General features: G+C 40.4%; 2 protein-coding genes across 3 annotated transcripts; both read left to right on the top strand.

Annotated features, from left to right (window-relative positions):
- The first annotated feature begins 4,932 nt into the window (after positions 1-4,932).
- On the top strand, positions 4,933-19,993 carry tnnc2.2 (troponin C2, fast skeletal type, tandem duplicate 2). 2 transcript variants are annotated; one of them, XM_071475598.1, is made up of 6 exons: positions 4,933-4,936; positions 17,777-17,829; positions 18,359-18,502; positions 18,768-18,882; positions 18,978-19,114; positions 19,373-19,993. In XM_071475598.1, coding segments are annotated over exons 1-6 (483 nt in total). In that variant the 5' UTR covers positions 4,933-4,934; the 3' UTR covers positions 19,405-19,993. The 2 variants fall into 2 exon arrangements, with proteins under 2 accessions (XP_071331699.1, XP_071331698.1); XM_071475597.1 differs by lacking the exon at positions 4,933-4,936 and adding an exon at positions 16,906-17,014 and having other exon boundaries at positions 17,778-17,829.
- On the top strand, positions 5,875-15,494 carry tnnc2.1 (troponin C2, fast skeletal type, tandem duplicate 1). Its single transcript, XM_071475596.1, has 6 exons — positions 5,875-5,991; positions 8,429-8,483; positions 8,730-8,873; positions 11,417-11,531; positions 13,993-14,129; positions 15,023-15,494. Exons 1-6 carry the CDS (start codon positions 5,989-5,991, stop codon positions 15,052-15,054), a joined length of 486 nt encoding a protein of 161 aa, XP_071331697.1. The 5' UTR covers positions 5,875-5,988; the 3' UTR covers positions 15,055-15,494.
- Positions 19,994-21,031: the final 1,038 nt, after the last annotated feature.

Here is a 21,031-nt window from a genome sequence, read left to right on the forward strand (position 1 = left end):
TGTACAGATCTGAGTGTCTTTGTGGTCCTAGTTAAGTTTGACATGTTTCCTCTTTTGATTCACTGATTGCTTGTCTATAACTAACTTGATTTTGTTCCTGATCCTACTAGATGGTTTATGTTGAATAAACGAATTAATTTTTACAATTTTGGAGAATAAATTCTTTGTTTTTTTGGTTTTTTTTAAATGTAGTGTGTAGTGTCATTATGGTAGGGCAACTTGCTTTCAGAGAAGAACAATTACTAGACTAAGAACTGCACAGGGTTGAAGTAACTCAGTATTTAAACTTATTGAAAAGTTGGTCCAACTTGACCCTAGAGGGTAATTATTACTTGACCCTAATAACAATAAGAAATTGAGATAATTTAATATTTTAACTTGTAGAAAAGTTGGGCCAATTCGGGGCTGTTGGAGTATATTAGTTGAGCCTGACTTGAATGTTTAAAATAGAAAATATAATATTTCAAACTGCTTGCACACTATTTAAACTAAGTGACAATGTGAAATATAAGGTTTGGTTAGCAACTGGTCTAAAAGTTGAATAAACTTAAAATAGCTGTGAAACTTGTTACTTAAAGATTCTGTAAAGCAGAAAAACACGAGTTCTGAGTTTGCCACAATATGCCAGAAAAATGGCATATTAAACCCCCTGCCAAATTTGAATGAATAAAAATATTGCCAAATATATAAAATTAGGTTTCAAACTTGTGAAAAAATAACCAGTATTATCATATCTTGAACGCTGGGGGTGTGTCTGCTGGAGGCACTGAAACCACACCCAACATCAGGAAAGCTTCCGCATCACTTAATGAACTAACAAATTTATGCTGAAAGGAAACATGACTGCGTCCAACAGATATATTGATTGTACAGACGCATGCACGCGTGCACGTTGTATATATTTTCACATTACAAATCGCTCTAAATTCTCCGATGCCCTGGATCTAATCTATTTCGATGCTGGCATTGGTAAGAGAAATAGCTTATAAGCTATACACGGAGCTAACTTAGCCCATTTTCCACTGGTCAAAAAACCTGCTAAGATCTGCTAACATCGGGCTTTTGTCTACAATGTAGAAGGGTTTAATTGGCATTCACAGCCAGGTTAAATGAATTTGCAGTAGATACAGGTATTTATTGGCTCCTGCTCCAATCGGCTCCGATCGGCATTGATGTAAACACAAAACCCGGATTAACCCGCAAATTTTCGCCTCTTTTCCTGCAGTAACCTCTCAGAGGACACAGACACAGGCCTGTCACCTGTCCGGCATGGTGTACCAGAAACTCTGTGGCTACACTGATAGCAGGGATGAAAGAGTGAGCTGTAGCTCTGAAAGTTTTAAGGTCACACAATCACAGATCAAAACATCTCATATGGAGGTCCCGATACAGACTTTCACCAGTTTGCAGGGCGGCTTCTGTGTGTGTGCTCTAAGTTCAGAGATGACATTGCTGCTTGCGGTTGTGTGTCCTCAGTCCAAGAGAAAGACAAACTCGACTGGCGGTGGAAAAGGAGTGTATCGGCTTTTAATAGCGGGTTTACCTGTGTTTAAAAAACCCACTTATACCCGCTTATTTTAGTGGAAAAAGGGTATTTGATGAGAGGATGAGGCGGAGCTATCCTTCTGGTCATGAAAAGAAGGGAAACGTCATGAGTGAATAACAATAATTATCTATTTATACATTATTCTCTTCAGCCTCTAGGAAAGGCTGAGCTAACCAGCAATAACAACACTGAGCGGGAGAACCAATGATGCTAGTACATTCCTTACCTTTATACCGTTACCGTTTAGGGGTGGGGTATGCTAAGTGGGGGTCCAAGTGCATCACCAATACCCTGTTTAGGGTCCGCCCAAAAAACGCTCAACACAAAAATTATGAAACACAGTTTAACAGTATAACTGCACAATTCAGTACCAAACAAGTTCCACATGTTTCACGCATTTTCCAGAATAGTTCTCCAACATATATACTGATTTTATAAACAAATCTGTGAATTTGCTTTACAGGATCTTTAAGTTTTTTATGTTGAGCCACCTTATACATTTTTAGAGTGCACTTGATAGCGAAGATAGAGTAGGCATTGAAAGACACCTCCCTCGTGAAGTTGTTAACTTTTGGTAGGCATAATTATTCATCATGAAATAAAAAAGGAGTTTAAATGGTATGGACTTGCCGCAAAATTCGCCAAGATTGACAAAATTTATGAGCCACCAGGAATTAAGGTTTAAGTTTGATTGAAACAAACCAGTTTGTATGAAGGGTCTAAGGATGATGATGGTTTGTTGTGAAGCTTGTTTTCATTGAATGGTGTCGCCTCGGGAACCAGGCCAATTTTGGTGTTTGGGATGAATAAAGTTATATCTATCTATCTATCTATCTATCTATCTTTCTATCTATTTATCTATCTATCTATCTATCTATCTATCTATCTATCAGAGGTCATATTCAGGGCCGTAGAAGGATAAGCCGTGGGGATGCTGGAGGCTCCAGTGATGGTGTTAGGGACTGTAGCCGTTCACCGCGTCATCAAAGGTGGAAGACCGAGGCAGAGCCTGATGATGGAGTCCCTCAGCCACCGAGGTTCAACCCCAAACGCACCCCAGGTGTCCAACCCCCTCTCAATATGGGCCACACAAAGTCTGACAGAGCCAGCATGGGGCGACAGCGCTGCAAGCTCCGTAAAAGGAGCACTCCCTGGAAGTGTCAGGAATGTGATGTGCACCTGTGTCTGCAGCCAGAGAGGAACTGCTACTGGCAGCACCACCAAGGTGTTTGAGTCCGCAGCCAGAGAGGAGCAATTGTCCTGTGTGGGGAAACAACCCCTGTATATTTTTTTCATGGTCTGTTATGCACTACAGGTTTATTGTAAGTTCACAAATTATATTGTAAATAGTTCTATACTTTTCAAATTTCAGAAAACCTGTTATTCATGTACAGTTTCAGTGTTTTTTCTTTATTAAAACTGCCAGAGATTGAAAGTTCCAAGTATTCTGGAGACATGGACAAAAGCACTTACTCACAGGACATTTTCTGACCTTTTTATGGTCAAAATAAGCAAAGGACTCCGGGCAGCCATTTTGAGGCTCAGGTGTCAAAGGGTTAAAGATCTGTTTGCCATCATATCTTCCTGAAGATGTCATGATTCATACGAGCTTTCTCAGAATTAATTTTAGCAATGGAGGCTGTGAGACCCCTTCTTTAAAGACATTTAGCAGATCAGAAGGACCTCATATTAGTATAAATAGTTAATCACATTGAAGTGTAGCATGAGATACTTTACACACTTACAGTATGTCAATATCTCACTGTCATTAGACAGTTCTCAGTAGAGAGACAGGAAACTTGAGGAGAGAGACACAGAGAGAGGGTGAGGGCATGGTATACAACACTGGTCCCCAGCTGAACTCAAACTAGGGACGCTGCTGTTATGTGGTAGATATGTGTCTTAGAGCTGCCAAAACATCTCAAGTTTGACAAATTTGTTACAGTGGCTTTAAACATCTGAATGAAACTCTGAGCAGTCAGTCTGACGACTGGATGTAGATATACAGTAAGGCCAAAGGTCATGTGTCCATCAGTAAACCTGTACAAAAATGCATGGTGTAGCACGACCTTCTGTATTGATTCATTATAAGGTTGAAATTTACATTGTATTGAATTATTGAAAATTCAGTCAGACACAGCCTGTTAGACAGATACAATATTGCTCCAGAAGGTATATTACTGAGCCAGTTTATTGATTTTATTACTTTTCTTTTCTAGCTACACATGCCACTGTTACACTATGTTTTAGCATTTACCATCAAAGCATCACCTATAACCACAGAAGCTGTTCAGCAAAAGTTACATAGGCTTGCTTTAAAGCTACATTTATCAATATTCTCAACACTGAATCAATCAGTCACAGGTGATGTAAAGGGCATCTTTTATGTGATTTTTTAGGTTTTGAAACAAACTTACAGTATGACTGATTCTCATCAAATCCCCTACAGCAGCCATTTCAAGCAAAAAAGTACTGTAAAAGTGAACATACCACAGATATTAGCAACTTAATACAGAGATCATTTTCTCAGGAAGTGGTGGAGAGCAAAAACAAAGGTGGCCTGAAGCACAACTCCAGATGAATGTTGATTTGTTGTTGTTTTGTTGTTGTTTTTTTCGCAAAAAAAACTGCTGCCTGAAACAAGACATTACAGATGTGGACTGGAGAACAAATAACAAGTCTTCACTGACAATGTTACTGGTAAAAAATAGTAGGCTTAACGGAAATGAGATGCCCAGACTCTTACTGCCCAGAAGTTTATTTCATATTCTGATGAAGCTTCTTTTCATCTTCATTCTCCTGGCTGCTGAGAAAGCCTCCATGACCACTTGTGCACTCAATCTGTCATATAAATGCTGCTCCACTGTTTTTCTACTTTCTAACTGAACATATTGTGCACGTTTTGATATCAAGATAAGAGGCCTGATAAGTTATTAACAACCGCAGCTGCTCTTGTTCCCATGGCAGTGAGACAGCACTGTGGGCATAAATAGATTTCCAGTGAGAGAATTGACAGGCTGCGGAGCCTTACTGCTTAAAATTCCAGAGTGTGCACCAAGATCAGCAGGGACTCCAAGATTAACTCATGTTTCCATCAGCTGACTTGGTGGTCTGAAGTGGAAAGAAATCCTTGTGGTTGTGCATTTGATATTAGATTGCATCTTTTAGACAAACACAAGTCCTCATTCCTTGTTCATGTAAATATTGTTTTTGTTTTTTAGCTGTGTAGCAAAAGGGATGGTGATCTGTCAGGCCACCACTTTAGTACAAACTGAAATATCTCAACAACTGCATCCAGCACCATGTCAAAACTTGGTGCAATTTGGTGAATGACCAAATGACATTCCCAGCCTCAGCTATACTTTGTGTTTAGTGCTAATTCGCAAACATGCTAACACACTAAACTAAGATGGGTAGCATGGTAGACAATGCCTGCTTAATATGCCTGCATGTTAGCATTGTCTTTGTGAGCCAGAGATGTCAGGTCAATTCTTCAAGTCCAAGTCAAGTCTCAAGTCTTTGGGGCGACCCAGCGACCCGTCAGTTGATTGGTTAGGGCACGTACCACATAAGCTGATGCTCTTAGCAGGTGAGTCGCCGGTTCGACTCCCGACTGGCCTGACTCTTTGATGAAACCTCTTTGATTTTAATAAAGTTAAAGCAAAGAAATGTGCAATTGTAACTAGGCTCTCCCATGATCTTTCCATGTTTTTCCAGCTGTAATCTCTGCCTGGGTTGCCTGTTTGTGGCTATGTGAGATGGTTTTGTTTGTTTACTTTTTGATGGAGTGACAAACCAACAGCTAAAATGGTTAAAGATGAGGTACAGCTGTGTGAGATCACAAGTCTACTTGCATGCCTCTTAAGTGACAGATGTCATAAGTGCAAGGGCAAGTCAGCAGCAGCGAGGACAGGGAGACAGGCAGACAGATGGGTTAACAGACACTGAGGAAGGGGCAGAGAATCTGTGCATGCAGAGCCATGTTAATCTGAGTGTGTGCGTTTGTAATGTGTGTGTGTGTGTGTGTGTGCATGCACTGGGGTTCTTCTACAGTATGCAAAATCAAGTGTCCATCTGCACTGAGATGTGCAGTTGATCCTCTGCCAAAATAACCTCCAGCTGCCAGATGCCTGCAATGTGTTTTCTTTTTTTTAAATAAATGTCACTGAGGTTGTGTGTTATCTAAATATGGGGGATTGGAGTGTGCCACACAAGGGGATGTCAGGGCACAAATTAAAGTTGGATTTGATTGGCTGGCTCTTGTCTGAGGAGGGGGGCTCTTGCCCAATCCCAACCATTTTCAGTAAAAGTGTAGAGGGATAAGAGGGTACTTATGGAGGGGAGTAAAGCCATATTGCTACCTCAGCTGTGTGGAGGAAAGACTGTATTTCCCAGACGTTTGTTGTTTTTACTGGTGTCTGTTGTTCAGCCGACCGGCCACCATGGTAAGAAACCGACAGCTGAGAGGGAGGTACAAAGGGGAAACAATTTGGAGAAGGAAATTTAGTTTTAATTATTCTTTGAGGATTTGCATTTCTTTTCCACTTATGAGGATTAAAACCCAGGTGTCAGACGATGGAGACTATTATGTGAAGTGAGACAAACTTCGTCAAGTCATCCAGCAAAGTCCTCCTCTGCAGCATAACTGGATTTAAGTGCTGCTTTATCTCTTGCAAATCATGAAATTCTTGGGAATTCAACATGGGGCTCACACTTTAGTGGTAACCTGCTGTTGTAAACTTCTGTTTACATGTACAACTTGTGTAAATCCACATTGCTGTTTGTTTGCAGAATGGTGGGATTTTTCTCTGCTTTTGTTCTCCATCACTTCGTAACTAAACTCAGTCTGATTAATATTTAGATTGGAGGGGGATGATACTAAAGATAGAAAGCTCACAGCTGAGTAAAGTGAGAAGACATGCTGACTTTCCTGAGTGTCTTAACTTAGGACATTCACCTTGAGAAAATTCCTCTAAAATCCTCTACCAAGTCTTACCTTAAAATTAGCTTTAAATAGAACAAGAACAAGTGGGTTTGCATGACCTTCCATATATTACTGTATTGATGAGGTTTGGTCAAACAAACAGGGAAATAGGGAAAACTATTTGCTGTCCTCCTAAACTACAGAAATTGAAGGGTCAATATAACAATTAAAGGGGAACTGCACTCAATTTAAAGATTTTTAATGATATTTTTGCTGTGCTTTGAGTTACTCCAGTTAATATTTCTCCCCATGTTTCTTTTTAGAAAACTGAAGCAGCACTTTGGACAAGACTTGATGGTGTTTCTTGCTGTTTTGAACATGTTCGCATTGTAAAAAAAACAAGAAAAAGAAGCCAGTGCTGTCAAGAAAGGTTCTTATTAAATGTATAGACAGTAGGATTTAAAGTTGCAATGTCATTAGCAGGTTTAAGAGTTCAGACAGAAACAGCACAGATCAAACCGGTTTCTGTATAAAACCTCAACATAAAACTTCAACTATTCTCTACCTGTTCAGAAATATTGACTCGGTTCTACATTTGTGAGCTTTATACTGAGTGGCATTCCCCTTTAAGAACCATCATCAGCGGGTGCAGACAGCTGGCGGGGGATTAAACATGACTTCTTACCTGACCTAATGCTATTTCCAGTCTTTGGCTTAGTTCTGTCTCTGGCTTTAAGTTTCTCGTTTGGTTTTCTGTGGCCTCATGGAAAAAAACAGCTTAACTATAAGGAGTAGGGGTCATAGCAGTATTTCTGCATGTTTTAGCCCACTGGAACAAATAATACATGTTTAGTCATGTATTTACTACAACACAGCCACACTTCATACTACAACTAACGACCAAAGTTTGCTGAGGAATTTGACAGTTTTAAAGTGTTTGAAAGTGTTTCTCTTAGCTCCTAGGCAAGTATTGATTTTCATTTTCCATTTACATTTTATTCAGTATGAAAATCAATACGTATAAACTAAACACCTCCTTAAAATAGGTAATCGAATATCATCTAAGTCAAACAATGTTCAAGATTTTCTTAAGGCTGCCTGCAAGATCACAAAAACACTGTCACACTCTGAAACACATCAGTATGTCTTGAAACATGGTCAGCTGTAATCCACAGTGCATGAATTATAGATGGGCTAGAACATGCAGAAGTGTCTTGTTTTGGCTGGAAACCATCAGCTTGCTCAGACCACAAAAGGCAAAATGACAAATCATTTCCTATCACAGCTTATGTGATGCTAGTGCATCAATGCAACTGCAGCAGCAGGACATATATTTGAGCGTGTGGTTTCATAGAGGACTGATGGAGATGTTGGTATCCTCTTTGACTCTAGGCGCTCCTCATATCCTGTCATTGGGTCAGTGACCTGACTCCAGTTGCAGGTGTATAAGGCAAACAGAAAAGTTAACTTACCTTCAGGCGCGAAGCTGGCCACTGACAGCATTAGATGATGATATTTGGTTGAATGTAGGTTGTGATGTTGGGTGACAGAAATTCAGTGTCATGACAACATCTAATGCCAACAATAATTTGATGTAGAATACTGATGACAGCTGACAGATTTTTTGTTAGTTTTAAATTGTGTTGTTAAGTAACCAAAATCCAACATCTTCCAAATGTCTCATGTCAAGGTAATCTAGACACAAAAATATCAACATTCTAGTCATGAGCAAAACCCAACCTCTACTAAACATTAGCTAAACATTACAATGTCAACCCGATTTTCATTTCATTTTCCAACCACTTTAATGTCAGTACAATGTTAGAGTGGATAGAGTCAAACGTCTTTCTGACGTTATACTGACATCTACTGCCAGCAGGGTTCTCTCTCTCTCTCTCTGTCCAACCCTCCTTTCAACCACTGCCCTTCTTACCTTTTTTCAATTTCCTCCTCCTAAGCCCACTGACGCCCAGAGCGATGCCCGCTCCTTCCTGACTGAGGAGATGATTTCAGGTCTGTCCTTCTCTATCTTCTTCACAACATGAATGTGTAACTGGATCACAGTTGAGGGTCCTCCATTGACTGACATCTAAACCGCTTGGTTTTTGTGATCATTCAGATTGAATCATGAATGAAAATCTTGCATCAGTTGACTGATTTTTTTATACTTTGTTGCATTTTTCAGGAATTACTTTTCCTCTGTTTTGCCAGTTATGACTGAAACGTTCTGAATTTGAACTGTTTCCTCGTCTCATCCAGAGTTCAAAGCTGCCTTCGACATGTTTGACACAGATGGTGGCGGTGACATCAGCACCAAGGAGTTGGGTACCGTGATGAGGATGCTGGGCCAGAACCCATCAAGGGAGGAGCTGGATGCCATAATTGAGGAGGTGGATGAGGATGGTGAGAGCATTGTGTGACAAAAAAGTCTGCATCTAAATGCATAGACTTTTAGTGATGATTAATGGGATCAAGCTGCTCACTTCAAATTTCTTTTTTTTAATTTTTTTTCCCAGTGCATTTTTTTGTGTGGCCTTAATTCAATACAATACAAAACAATGCAATACAATAGAGAAGCTGTGGGACTTATTAATGGGGCATACCAGCGATTAAGTATTGTGCTTCCATAAAGACAGGGTGTCTGTAAAGATTGTCACTCATCCAGGTCATGGTTATCCAAGAAAAGTTGAATTGAGATTCGACTCAATGGGGTATTTGTGACAAACAGATCTTAAAGAGCATTGTCAAAATTGAAGCAGCAGAAGCTGAGACATTCTGACCTTTAGTCCCTTGTATGAGTCAAGCTCCAAAAACACAAGCTCCTACGATTACCATAGTGCAATTCAATAGTATCTTTGATTAGACCTTACCTGATTGTTAAAAACCCCAACTTTTCAATTTCCACCTCCCCAGTTTATAACATAGATTTAAGCCTAAAACAAGACACTCTGAAGATATGATCAGGGTTATTTTTACACTTCAGAAATATCTGTCCAGAGCTACAAATGTTACACAACTGTTTCCCTGGATGAGATTTTTGATGATGAATAAACTGACATTGGGTGAGTTTTAATGTATATTTTCAGTTGATGCATAAAAAACTTGAGTGGAAAAAGAAAAAAGTCTTGAAATCTCAAAAATAAAATTTTGACTCTTGGAGAGGTGGAGAAGTCAATATATCAATAAAAACACATTTGAATAAATGATAACAACAACAACAACAATAAATCATGTTACTTAAACGCACAGTATATAGTCTTCACCACCATCGCTGTAAGCTTTCGGTTTGGATTTCTTCAGTGTCAGTCATTCAGGAGGTTTTCACCTGGAGCGGAATTATCTACAGAGGTCTCTTCACCAAAATAAACAGACGTGATTATAACTGTTAAAAGCACTGAAAGCAGTTTCACATTTAAAGTCAGTGTTTTGCTGATGCTGTACAGCAGACACAGGACATCAGTGAAAGGGTTGGGATCTTAGACTGCTAATCTAACTACCTGCTAATTTATGAACCAGACATTCAGGAGATTTTTACCTGCAGTCGAGGTCCGCAGAGGTGTCCATCTCTCCATAACACAAGGATCAGTGGATTAAAACAGTAGAAACACCAAATAAAGCAGTGTCACTGTGATTTGCCAGCCCTTCTTGGCGGACACAATGTCTTGGAAGGGCTGGAAACTGAGACCGCTTACCTTTTTTTCTTTGATACCTTATGAATCAGATGTTCAAAATGTTTTGACACGCACGCCACATAACTGCTAATCCATTAAGCAGGCAAGCCCCACCGACAACTCTTTACTGCATGTCATTCCCCATTCTCTCTGTCACTCTTTACTGGTTTTTACCAGCAGCTGATCAGCAGAGGTGTCCTCCTCTTCATAACCAATGGACCAGGAGATTAAAAGAAACAACAAATAAAGCAGTAGAAATCAGTGATTCGCTCTTTGGTGACCACAGGGCATCTCAGAGTTGATGCATGGACATCCAGGAGTGGATGAGACCTGAGCTACCATTTTCCTGGCGGTTTTCTCTAATTAACTTAAATCCAGACGTCCAATGCCTGAAATCCTTCATCCAGTTACATTTTTTATTCCATATATTAGTTGAAAAGGTGTAAAAAGTATCTCTTAAAATGTGGCTTAAAACAGGATAAAAGTCTATTTCGAGCTTCTGGCTAGCAACCGCAACCATTTTAAGAAAAATATTTTTTATCTTTATTGAAAAACATTCAGGGGAACCACAATGCTGACACATGCACATATGGGATATGACATCATTAACAAGCAATGAAATGAAACGGATCATTACCATGATTAAAATCACTGTTTCTCTGGTTTGGAAATTGCTGGAAACATTTGGGATGATTTAAGTACATAACTCAAACAATATATAACATCGGTCTAGCCATTTTTAGACATTTGAATGTGGAAAAGTTACATATAACTTTAGTTAGGAGTAGCCAAAGGGAACCGACACAGACCCGGGGAGAACATGCAAACTCCACACAGAAAGGGCCCAAGGTTCAAACCCAGAACCTTCTTGGTGTGAGGCAAACCACTGCACCATCATGCTGCTCCAGCCAGAATCATTTTATAAACAAATGCTGTGGAGAGATGAGGTTAAAAACTGAGTTCTTTTGCCACAATCAGCAATGGTGTGTTTGGAGAAAAAATAGTAGCAGCATGGGGGTGGAAATATTCTGCTTTGGGGGTTTGGAACAGCCCCCACAGTCTCCTTACCACCAACCCAGTGGGGTGTCCAAACTTTTGCACATGCCACAGTTACTGTATTTTAAGTTTATTGGCTAAACTGTAACAGCGCACTGACATTTGAAGAAAGGCTCATTTTAATGTCTGTTTGCTTCAGGGGTTGTGTTTACTTCTTTTCACTTCGAGCTTCCTCCCACCATCTGTCCCTTCTCACTTGTTCACCTCCCCCCTCCTCAGGCAGTGGTACCATCGACTTTGAGGAGTTCTTGGTCATGATGGTGCAACAGCTAAAGGAGGACCAGGCTGGGAAGAGTGAAGAAGAGCTCTCAGAATGCTTCCGTATTTTTGACAAGTATGACACTCAATATCAACATAAAACCAAAGACATACACTGTAGAGTAAGTTATTGCATTTGAGAGCCATATACAGTATGTGTTGTGGCTAAATTCGAAAGGCAATACATAAGAATATTTGACAATTAGGCAACATTATAGCCTGCAGAATGCATCAACAGAGCAACTTCATTTGTAAATGTTATTTGACACTACACCCGGAGTCTGCATGGACAATGCATCAAACAATGGTTAACATAAATACCATAAAAATGGAACATCCAGGGTTTATAGCCCCCTCTCTCTGCCCTTCCGATACGTAAATGTAATATACGTACAGTACATATATTGAATTTTCATATATGAAATACATGTTTTTATTTTATATGTACATACAGTACATGTAAAATTATATATAAACCCTATTAGAAATTCGAACATTTTAATATTTTGACATATATGTCTAGCCCATACAAATATGTATGTTTATGTATGTATGCTCTTATTGTAGACATATGTTATATAAATATATATCCATCTCAAAGCCTGTTGTGTTAATATTATATACAGTAGGGTCCAAAAGGGCCCAAAAGTCTGAGATCACTTTCCGCAGATAGACATGTAGAATTTTTATATGTATGTTGTTTTGTTAAACCTTCATATATAAATTAAATATATAATGTTAACACATATGCTTACAACATGGTATACATTATAAAAAATTATCATAAATATTTTAAATATATGTACAGTATATGTATGCATTTTACCATATATATATATATATATATATATATATACACACACACACACACACACACACACATACATACATATATATATATTTCATATATCTAGAGGATGGATATATATGATAATAATATATCCTCTTATAGGCAATATGAAGCCAGGTGAGACTAACCAGGTGGTCAAGTTTCAGGTCTGTCTTAAGGACATAAAAACCTGGATGACCAGTAATTTCTTACTCTTAAATTCAGACAAAACTGAAGTTATTGTAATTGGCCCAAAACACCTCAGAGATACACTATGTGATAATATACTGACTCTGGATGACATTACCTTGGCCTCCAGTGCTACAGTCAGAAACCTTGGTGTCATTTTTGACCAGGACTTGTCCTTTACTTTACATATAAAGCAAGTCTCTAGAACAGCCTTCTTCCAATATTGCAAAAATCAGACCCATTCTGTGTCTAAAGGATGCTGAAAAGCTAGTTCATGCATTTGTTACCTCAAGACTGGACTACTGTAATTCTTTATTGTCAGGATGTCCCAAAAATTCAGTGAAAGCCTTCAATTGATCCAAAATGCAGCAGCACAAGTACTGACAGGAACTAGGAAACGAGATCACATCTCTCCTGTGTTAGCTTCTCTGCATTGGCTCCCTGTAAAATCCAGGATAGAATTTAAAATCCTCCTCTTCACCTACAAAGCCATTAATGGTCAGGCACCATCGTACCTTGGAGAGTTTATAGTTCCCTATTTTCCCAATAGGACACTTCGCTCTCTAAATGCAGGTCTACGTGTGCTTCCCAGAGTTTATAGGAGTAGAATAGGGGGCAGAGCCTTCAGCTATCAGACTCCTCTCCTGTGGAACCAGCTCCCAGTGTGGGTTCGGGAGGCAGACACCCTCTCTACCTTTAAGATCGGGCTTAAAACTGTCCTGTTAAAAAAGCTTATAGTTAGGGCTGGCTCGGGTATGTCCTGACCCATCCCTTAGTTATGCTGCTATAGAGCTAGATTGCTGGGAGATTCCCATGATTCACTGGGCTCTCTCTCTCTCTCTCTCGACTACTTTATGCCATTAACTTTGTATTTTTTTTCACTCCCGTAGTTTGTGCTTCTCCTCTCTCTCCCTCTCTCTGTCCTCATTCTGCAGGTATCTCTGCCTCTGGAGCAGCAGGATCCAGATCCACCACTACTCATCATTACTATTAACCACTGTTATCTGTCATTATTATTGATAACACCATTACCTACACAGCTGTTCCTGGTCTCTCTCTCTCTCTTTTCTCCTCTCTCCTCCCACCCCCCCCACCCCCCCCCCCCCCCCCCCCTTTTTTATGTCCTCCTAAACCCAACCGGTCGAGGCAGACGGCCGCCCACCCTGAGCCCAGTTCTGTTGGAGGTTTCTTCCTGTTAAAAGGGAGTTTTTCCTCCCCCCTGTCGCCAAGCACTTGCTCTTTGTGGGAACTGTTGGGTTTTTCTCTTTAACAAAATAAGGTCTTGACCTTACCCTGTAAAGTGCCTTGAGATAATGTATATTATGATTTGGCGCTATACAAATAAAATTGAATTGAATTGCCTCTATATAGAGCTTATTGGTATTGATGAAAACTGACAAGACCTTTATAAGAAAAGCAGAGTTTTTAATAAATCTCCACAGTGCCGTTTGTGTGGTATTGTAACAGAGTAGGAAGGTGAAAGATTAGTATTAACTGTGATTTTGTCTTTCTTTTACAGGAATGGAGACGGCTTTGTTGACCGTGAAGAGTTTGGCGAAATCCTCCATCTCACTGGGGAACCAGTCACAGAGGAAGATATAGATGAGATGTTTGGGGAATCTGACACAAACAAAGATGGAAAGATTGATTTTGATGGTAAGATTAAGCTGTGTATAGAGCAAGAAGAATTGATTACACAGCTGTTGTTTGGATTAAACAAAAACACAAGGCGTTAATAAACTAAGCTGTAGAGGGGCTGGTTGGCAGATTTTGTGAACATTAAACAGAAGACCTTTTCTCTCTTTCTTTTAAAAGAAAATAACCTCAGAAATTGGCAACAAAAAAATTTATAAATAGATAAATAACTTACACATATACAGTGCCTTGTGAAATTATTCACACCCCTTGGTTTTTGGGTTTGTACCGTTGTCACACAACATGCCTACCACTCTGAAAGTGCAAAAATGTGTTTGATTATGATATAAACAATAATTGCGACAAAAAATAGAAATCTTGTGTGCAGAAGTATTCACCACCCATGTTTCTTGGGGTAAGTCTCTATTAGCCTAGCACGTCTTGCCACTTTTTGCTCATTCTTCAAAAAACAAATCTGCTCTAGCTCCTTCAAGTTAAATGAGTTGTGTTGGTGTACCGCAATATTCAAGTCATGCTTAAGATTTTCAGTTGGATTGAAGTCTGGGCCTTGACTAAGACATTTCAATGTTTCCCTTTAAACCACTACTCATGCTGTTTGGTGAAGTCTAAACGAAGTCCAGCTACAATTGCTTTAATGTAGTTACAAGTTTGGAATAGTTTTATGTAACCAATATGCAACTACATGTTACTTGCTAAGTGGTGTTGCATTTCAGAACAGGTGTATTTATACTGACATCATGTGACAGATCATGTAACACTTGCACACAGGTGGATCTTGATCACCTAATTATGTGACTTCTGAAGTTGATCGATTGGATCTAATCTTATTTAGGGGTTTGATGGCTCGGTGGTTGGTTGGTTCATTAACTGTCACTTGGTCTTTCTCCCTCCAGAGTTTCTGAAAATGATGGAGAATGTCCAGTAATGAGACCAGCTCTACATTCCTTGGTGACCCTTCCTCAGCAAGAACCTAAAGCACACTGTCTGATGGAAATCTGTTCAGAGCAGACTCAAAATGCTATGAAAACCTGTACAATTATGAGCATGATGCAGTTTGTGAGACGTCCAAATGGATACAAGTGACACCTTCATCCCTGCCCCCTTCCTCTTCTCATATTAAACCCAGGGGCCTGCTGAGGATATCTATAAATATCTGTTCAAACCTTATAAGACGAAGACGCTTTCTTCCGGCCTCTTCTTGCCTGGGCCACCTCCCAGCTGTCCATTTGGCAGCTGCTGTTTCTCCAGAAATGCTACACCACCTAGCCTTAGCCCCACCCTCCTCCTCTTCTTCATCATACTCAAAACTGTATATCTCCTCCATGCTGTCCTGTGCTTTTAAAATAAATCAACTCTCTCCTTCCACTCATTGTTCATCTTTGCAAATGATTCTACCACGCATGACTCACATGCCTTATCTTGTCTGATTCTGATTCTTGTCTGTCTGTTTCTTTAATCTTTCTGTGACCTCTCTGGGGACTTCTAGATTACCACTGGCTGTCCAGCCTTATGATTCTCACCTACACATAACCACACTTAAAATGATCACACCCGCTGACACACATCTTTCTACATAACCAGCAACATCGTCCCTTCACACACACACACACACACACACACACACACACACATTTGTTCAATTGCAACTGGTTTTATCTCCCTGTTCCAGTTCCAACTTTAAACCAGCCTCCATGCAGGACTCTATTTGCATAAACATTGCCTTAAACCAACTTCCCTGTCCCATTCCACACTAGAAAACTGTCATTTCTGCAGGAATTTTCAATGATCTGGTTTAAATTGATCTCCTCCAATTTGTTCTCCACCTAAATCTGTCACAGCTCTGTTACTGATCTTCATGCAGCGGTCTCCCAGCACAGAAATCTGGCTTAGCCCCAGTGTGAGAGGTGAAGCCGAACAGCCAGTCAGTATTGAAGGCTTGAGACAGGCAGAAAAGATGAGAATGCAGGTCTCGGTCTGAGTATATAGCCTGCAAGCCCCCCACCACCTCTCAAAAGCAACATCCCCTCCCCTTTCATCACAGCTGCTCCTCAGCATCCTATCCCCCTATCCTGTCTCTCACCTTGGGCCCTCCCCTTCAGGAACTGCCCGCCACATAAGGAGCATTATGCTGTTTTTTTCAGGCAATGTGGCACCAAGGTGTGTGGGTGCCTTCCTTGTGTCCCTGTTCCCTCTTTGCAGACCTAAAATCTGCCTGCTATTCAGGGAACGGCTAAAGGGGTGGAGGTAGTGTTGTGGTGGTGGGTCTTGGGTGAAGGGGGGTTATGGTTTGGTTGAGGTTGGGGGTCCACCCAACAGCATTTTTGTCGTGGTTTTGAGTTGCATGGCCAGATTGAAATGCCATCATTACAAAACCCATATCCTACTTTATAACACCCCCCCCCCCCCCCCCAACCTTCACTGTCTTATATTTACAAGGCCTAAATGTAAATCAACTGTGAAAAAATTGATTAAGTTCTAAACCAGGTGACAGAGGGAATGACATATCCTGTGCATATCTGCATACTCCCCATAACTTTGCATTATTTATTTTGCATCTCTGTCTCCTTTCCTGTAGATTTTTCTACCTTGACCCAGAATCTAACAGTGTTATAAACTCCTGCTTTACTTCTTTTACATTCTTAACCTTTCAACTTCAACAAACAAGTGTGATTGGCTTGCCATGGCCCCAGAACCCTAAAAGTTCAGGATACTAAATCTGGAGGCCTGTGAGAGGCAAGGGGCGGGACCTGGCTGTCCCGTTTAAAGTGTGTCTGAACCTTCACTTGACGTCTAGTCTCGCTGTCCGGTGCACACGGAGTGACCACTCCTTTGGGCTTTTCTTTTATCCTTGGATATTTGGGGGGGAAAGCTAATCCGCAAATATGGTAAGACCAGTTGGGCAAGTGAACAGCTGCAGCTATTCCAAGCTAATGCCAACCTGCCGTTAGTTATTAACTCATAATAATGAGAGCCTGTGAATAAATTATTGACTAATAACGGCATTTGAATGTGTAAAAATCAATCACTCAACTGAGTTGTTGAGAAGCATGTTCTTCTTCTGATAATGAGGTTTTGATATGTATCTGTTGGCTTCCCTTAAAATATGCATTTTCTTTTTTCTAAACATGACAGATTTTTACTTGTATCTTAATTGAATTCTTGCTAAACAGCCCTGTAACTATGCTTTAGCCATTTATCTTGTGTAAATGCTCTTAGTCCACGTAGAAAGTTTAGAATGTGTGCTGTGAGCTGGATGGGTGTCGGCTTTTGCTTGGGCGACAAATTCCCAGGGATTGGATGTCTGCAGGCCATATACAGTGAGCCTAATGTGTTGAGACTGAAATAGCCAGACTTATTTTCACCTTGCTGAAGAAACCTGTTGAACATATGAATTGTCATTATCACAAACCTTAATCATAACAATATATCTTTTTCTGAAATGTATCATCTGTGCCTCATGGTATTTTTTACTCTTTTCACTTAGAGATGTCTGAATCATAGGAGCAGTCTTTGTCCTGTAAATTGACAGTTTGGCCTAAATGCGAGGCTCAGTGTAGCCTACAGGGTTTTAACTGGAATAATGAGCGAAGCCTAAATGTAAGCTGTAATGAATGATGAAGTGACAGAATGGAACCTGTTTTCTTCCAGACTGACGCGCAACAAGAGGCCCGCTCCTACCTGAGCGAGGAAATGTTGGCTGGTGAGTAGGGACTGCAGTAATGCATTTTGGCACCAGTATTGGCACAGTTTACTAATAATAGCGGTCTAGTTGTTTTCACTTATCACACCTCTAGATGTCAAGATGAAATTAATCACCCAGGTCCACCTCCAGTTATTTTCCTCATTTTCAGAATGAGCTCCATACACGTATTTGAAAACATAGGCTGTAACACACACACACATACACACACACACCCCCACACCATATACCTCTTCTGTTCATATTCCGATTCTAAATACATTTTCATTTAATCTATTATTATTATTGTTATTATTATTATTGTTATTATTATTATTGTTATTATTGTTGTTGTTATTGTTATTGTTATTATTGCCTATTTTATCGTATTTTCTTTCTTCTATTGGTATCTGTTTATCTTGAATGTAAACTGCTACAAAACTGTAATTTCCCTCTGGGATTAATAGGTAGATTTTTGCTCGTCCTGCTACAACTCTGATTTCTTTACTTAAAACCTTCTGGAATTGAACCGTTTCCTCGTCTCATCCAGAGTTCAAGGCCGCCTTCGACATGTTCGACACCGACGGTGGCGGTGATATCAGCACCAAGGAGTTGGGTACCGTGATGAGGATGCTGGGCCAAAACCCGACAAGAGAGGAGTTGGATGAGATCATCGAGGAGGTCGACGAGGACGGTAAGCGACGGATAGGATTGTGTCTCTGATAGTAAACAGTAAGCCTACTGATCTGTATCTGACACTTTGAAACCAAAACTACTTCTGCTTGGTGCTGCTTTAAATTACACAGATCAATGAAATATAGAGATCCAGTGTTTCCTTTTACTGTGGTTCATGCCTAAAAGTTGTGCGCAACGGGGAGCGCGCTGTCGTGTACCGCAAGGAAGCAGGGCACTAGGCTGACCATCGTTAATCAAATATGTGGCTTCTTGCTGACCCTCAGGCAGCGGTACCATCGACTTCGAGGAGTTCTTGGTCATGATGGTGAGGCTGCTAAAGGAGGATCAGGCCGGCAAGAGTGAGGAAGAGTTGGCAGAGTGCTTCCGTGTGTTTGACAAGTACGTTCACACTGTTGCTGCATGGTTCACTGATGTTCTGCAAACACTATTCTGTTTCCTTTTGTCATTGTTTGTTGTTTCTGTGATTTGTCCAGGAACGCCGACGGTTACATCGACAGAGAGGAGTTCGCCCTCATCATCCGCAGCACTGGCGAGCCCATCACAGAGGATGAGATTGATGAGCTGATGAAGGATGGAGACAAGAACGCTGATGGCATGCTGGACTTTGACGGTACATGCATGATTATGATGATGATGATGATGATGATGATGATGATGATGATAAAGCAGACTAGAGCATTCCTATATTTCTGTTGTCAACAGCATGTCAAACATTATTAAGGTCAGGTTTTGATAAATGTAATATTGGCCATTTAAGATGCGTTTTATATATTTTGTAAATTGTAATTTATTTTTTATCCTGTGTGAAAATGAAGAACACTGTGTTTGGGGTAATAATGAGACTGTCCCATCTCTCTTATCTGCCCAGAATTCCTCAAGATGATGGAGAATGTGCAGTAAAACCAGAAAGACTCATGGACATTCCTCCTCCCACCCCCTGTGAACCCCCACTCTGAACAAATCTGACCCCCCACCCATCCCACACCCCCAACACACCCCATACACACAGACACACACACACACACACACTCCCCCATCTCCTTCCTCCTATCCATCTGGTTCACTGCGTCTCTTCTACATCCTCATTAACACCCTGAACAGACAGCTAGGGCACCCGGCATGAGTCGCTGGCTGGGCTATACTCTCCCCTCCCCCCAGCTTGTCTGTGAATGCAGATGGCAGCACTGACACTGTACACCATGACAGGACGGCAAGGCTGCAATGGGGAAATTCACCACACCTTTTGCAGCCATCTGCGACCCCCCCCCTCGTCCTCATAATGCTCTGATCTAGATGTAGTCAAGATAGATTGGCAGCTTGTTACCTGCTGCTTAGACCAATTCATCCATCCACTTCACTGTACAAAGAAGCAATTTGCGTGAACAGAATAAATGAACTAACAAATGCTCACTTGTAGTTGGTCTGTCATATTTATGGTCTGTGTATAAATTTTGTTTTGAGGAATATCAATAAAATCTATTGGTTTCTTCTTTTTGTCCATTTCGTTTGAACCACAGTTAGTTTTGTCTTTACAGCCTGATTCTCTTTAAGTACGTGAAAAGCATGACTGCAATTGCTGCTGTTTACGTCTGTAGGAGATCCACAGAAACTCCAGTAGGAATACTAACATCTAGGAAAGGGGCTGCCCACCTGACAGCCCTGCTCTGTCAAGAAGTGGATTTTTGAGGGTGCTATCCATTACATAACATAGTCAAGGGACTTCTCTGCCAAATAGATGATAGCATTGCTATATTTTATTAAATATGGGGACATACATTTGTCAGGTCCAGAATTCCTGGCTAAGCAACTGACTGTGGTAATGTCATCATAGAGTTCAGTTAGGGGTTCAAGCCTGTGAAATTCTTGGCACAAACAATATTGAAATTGCTTTCCCAAATAATATTTTAAAGGTCCCATATTTACACTAATGTGTTTTATTTTAAGTGTAGATATAAATAGGAAGATATATTTGTGGTTTTAAGAACTAAAAACCGACTCTGAAGCTCTAGTCACAGCCAGGTAACAGCAGGACTGTTTTCTGAGTGATCAACTAAAAATATAGCAGATTTCAGGTAAACACACCAAAGAAACCAAATCCTGCAAGGTTGGATGGTGGGCCCACGTGGCCTGGGCTTGGGGAGTGGCTGAGAGCGTTGAATGCTTTTTGTGACATCACAAAGTTACAGAAGTCCTGACGGCTCATTGTTAGGCTCAGTTTCTGAAAATTAAAAAAAATAAAAATAAAAATTCTCTGTGGACTGTGTGAACCTAGATCTGCTTTAAAATAAAAAAGGCATGGACATCTAACATTATACAATATAGGACATTCGAACGTCACTTGTGCTACAGCTAACGATTATTTTCTCTTTTGAAATGACAGAAAGTAGCAAAAAAGAAATCTCCACCTCAGCTCAGCTCAAAGATGATGTTTTGTTCAACACTTCAAAACCCCAAAATATTATAGGCATAGAGGAACAAGGACACCTGCAAAAATACTTACATTGAAACTGAAACCAAAGAATATTGC

Source organism: Trachinotus anak, unplaced genomic scaffold (assembly GCF_046630095.1).
Source record: "Trachinotus anak isolate AG129_WGS33_773 ecotype Australia unplaced genomic scaffold, CSIRO_AGI_Tana_v1 ptg000004l, whole genome shotgun sequence".
NCBI classification, from domain to species: domain Eukaryota; kingdom Metazoa; phylum Chordata; class Actinopteri; order Carangiformes; family Carangidae; genus Trachinotus; species Trachinotus anak.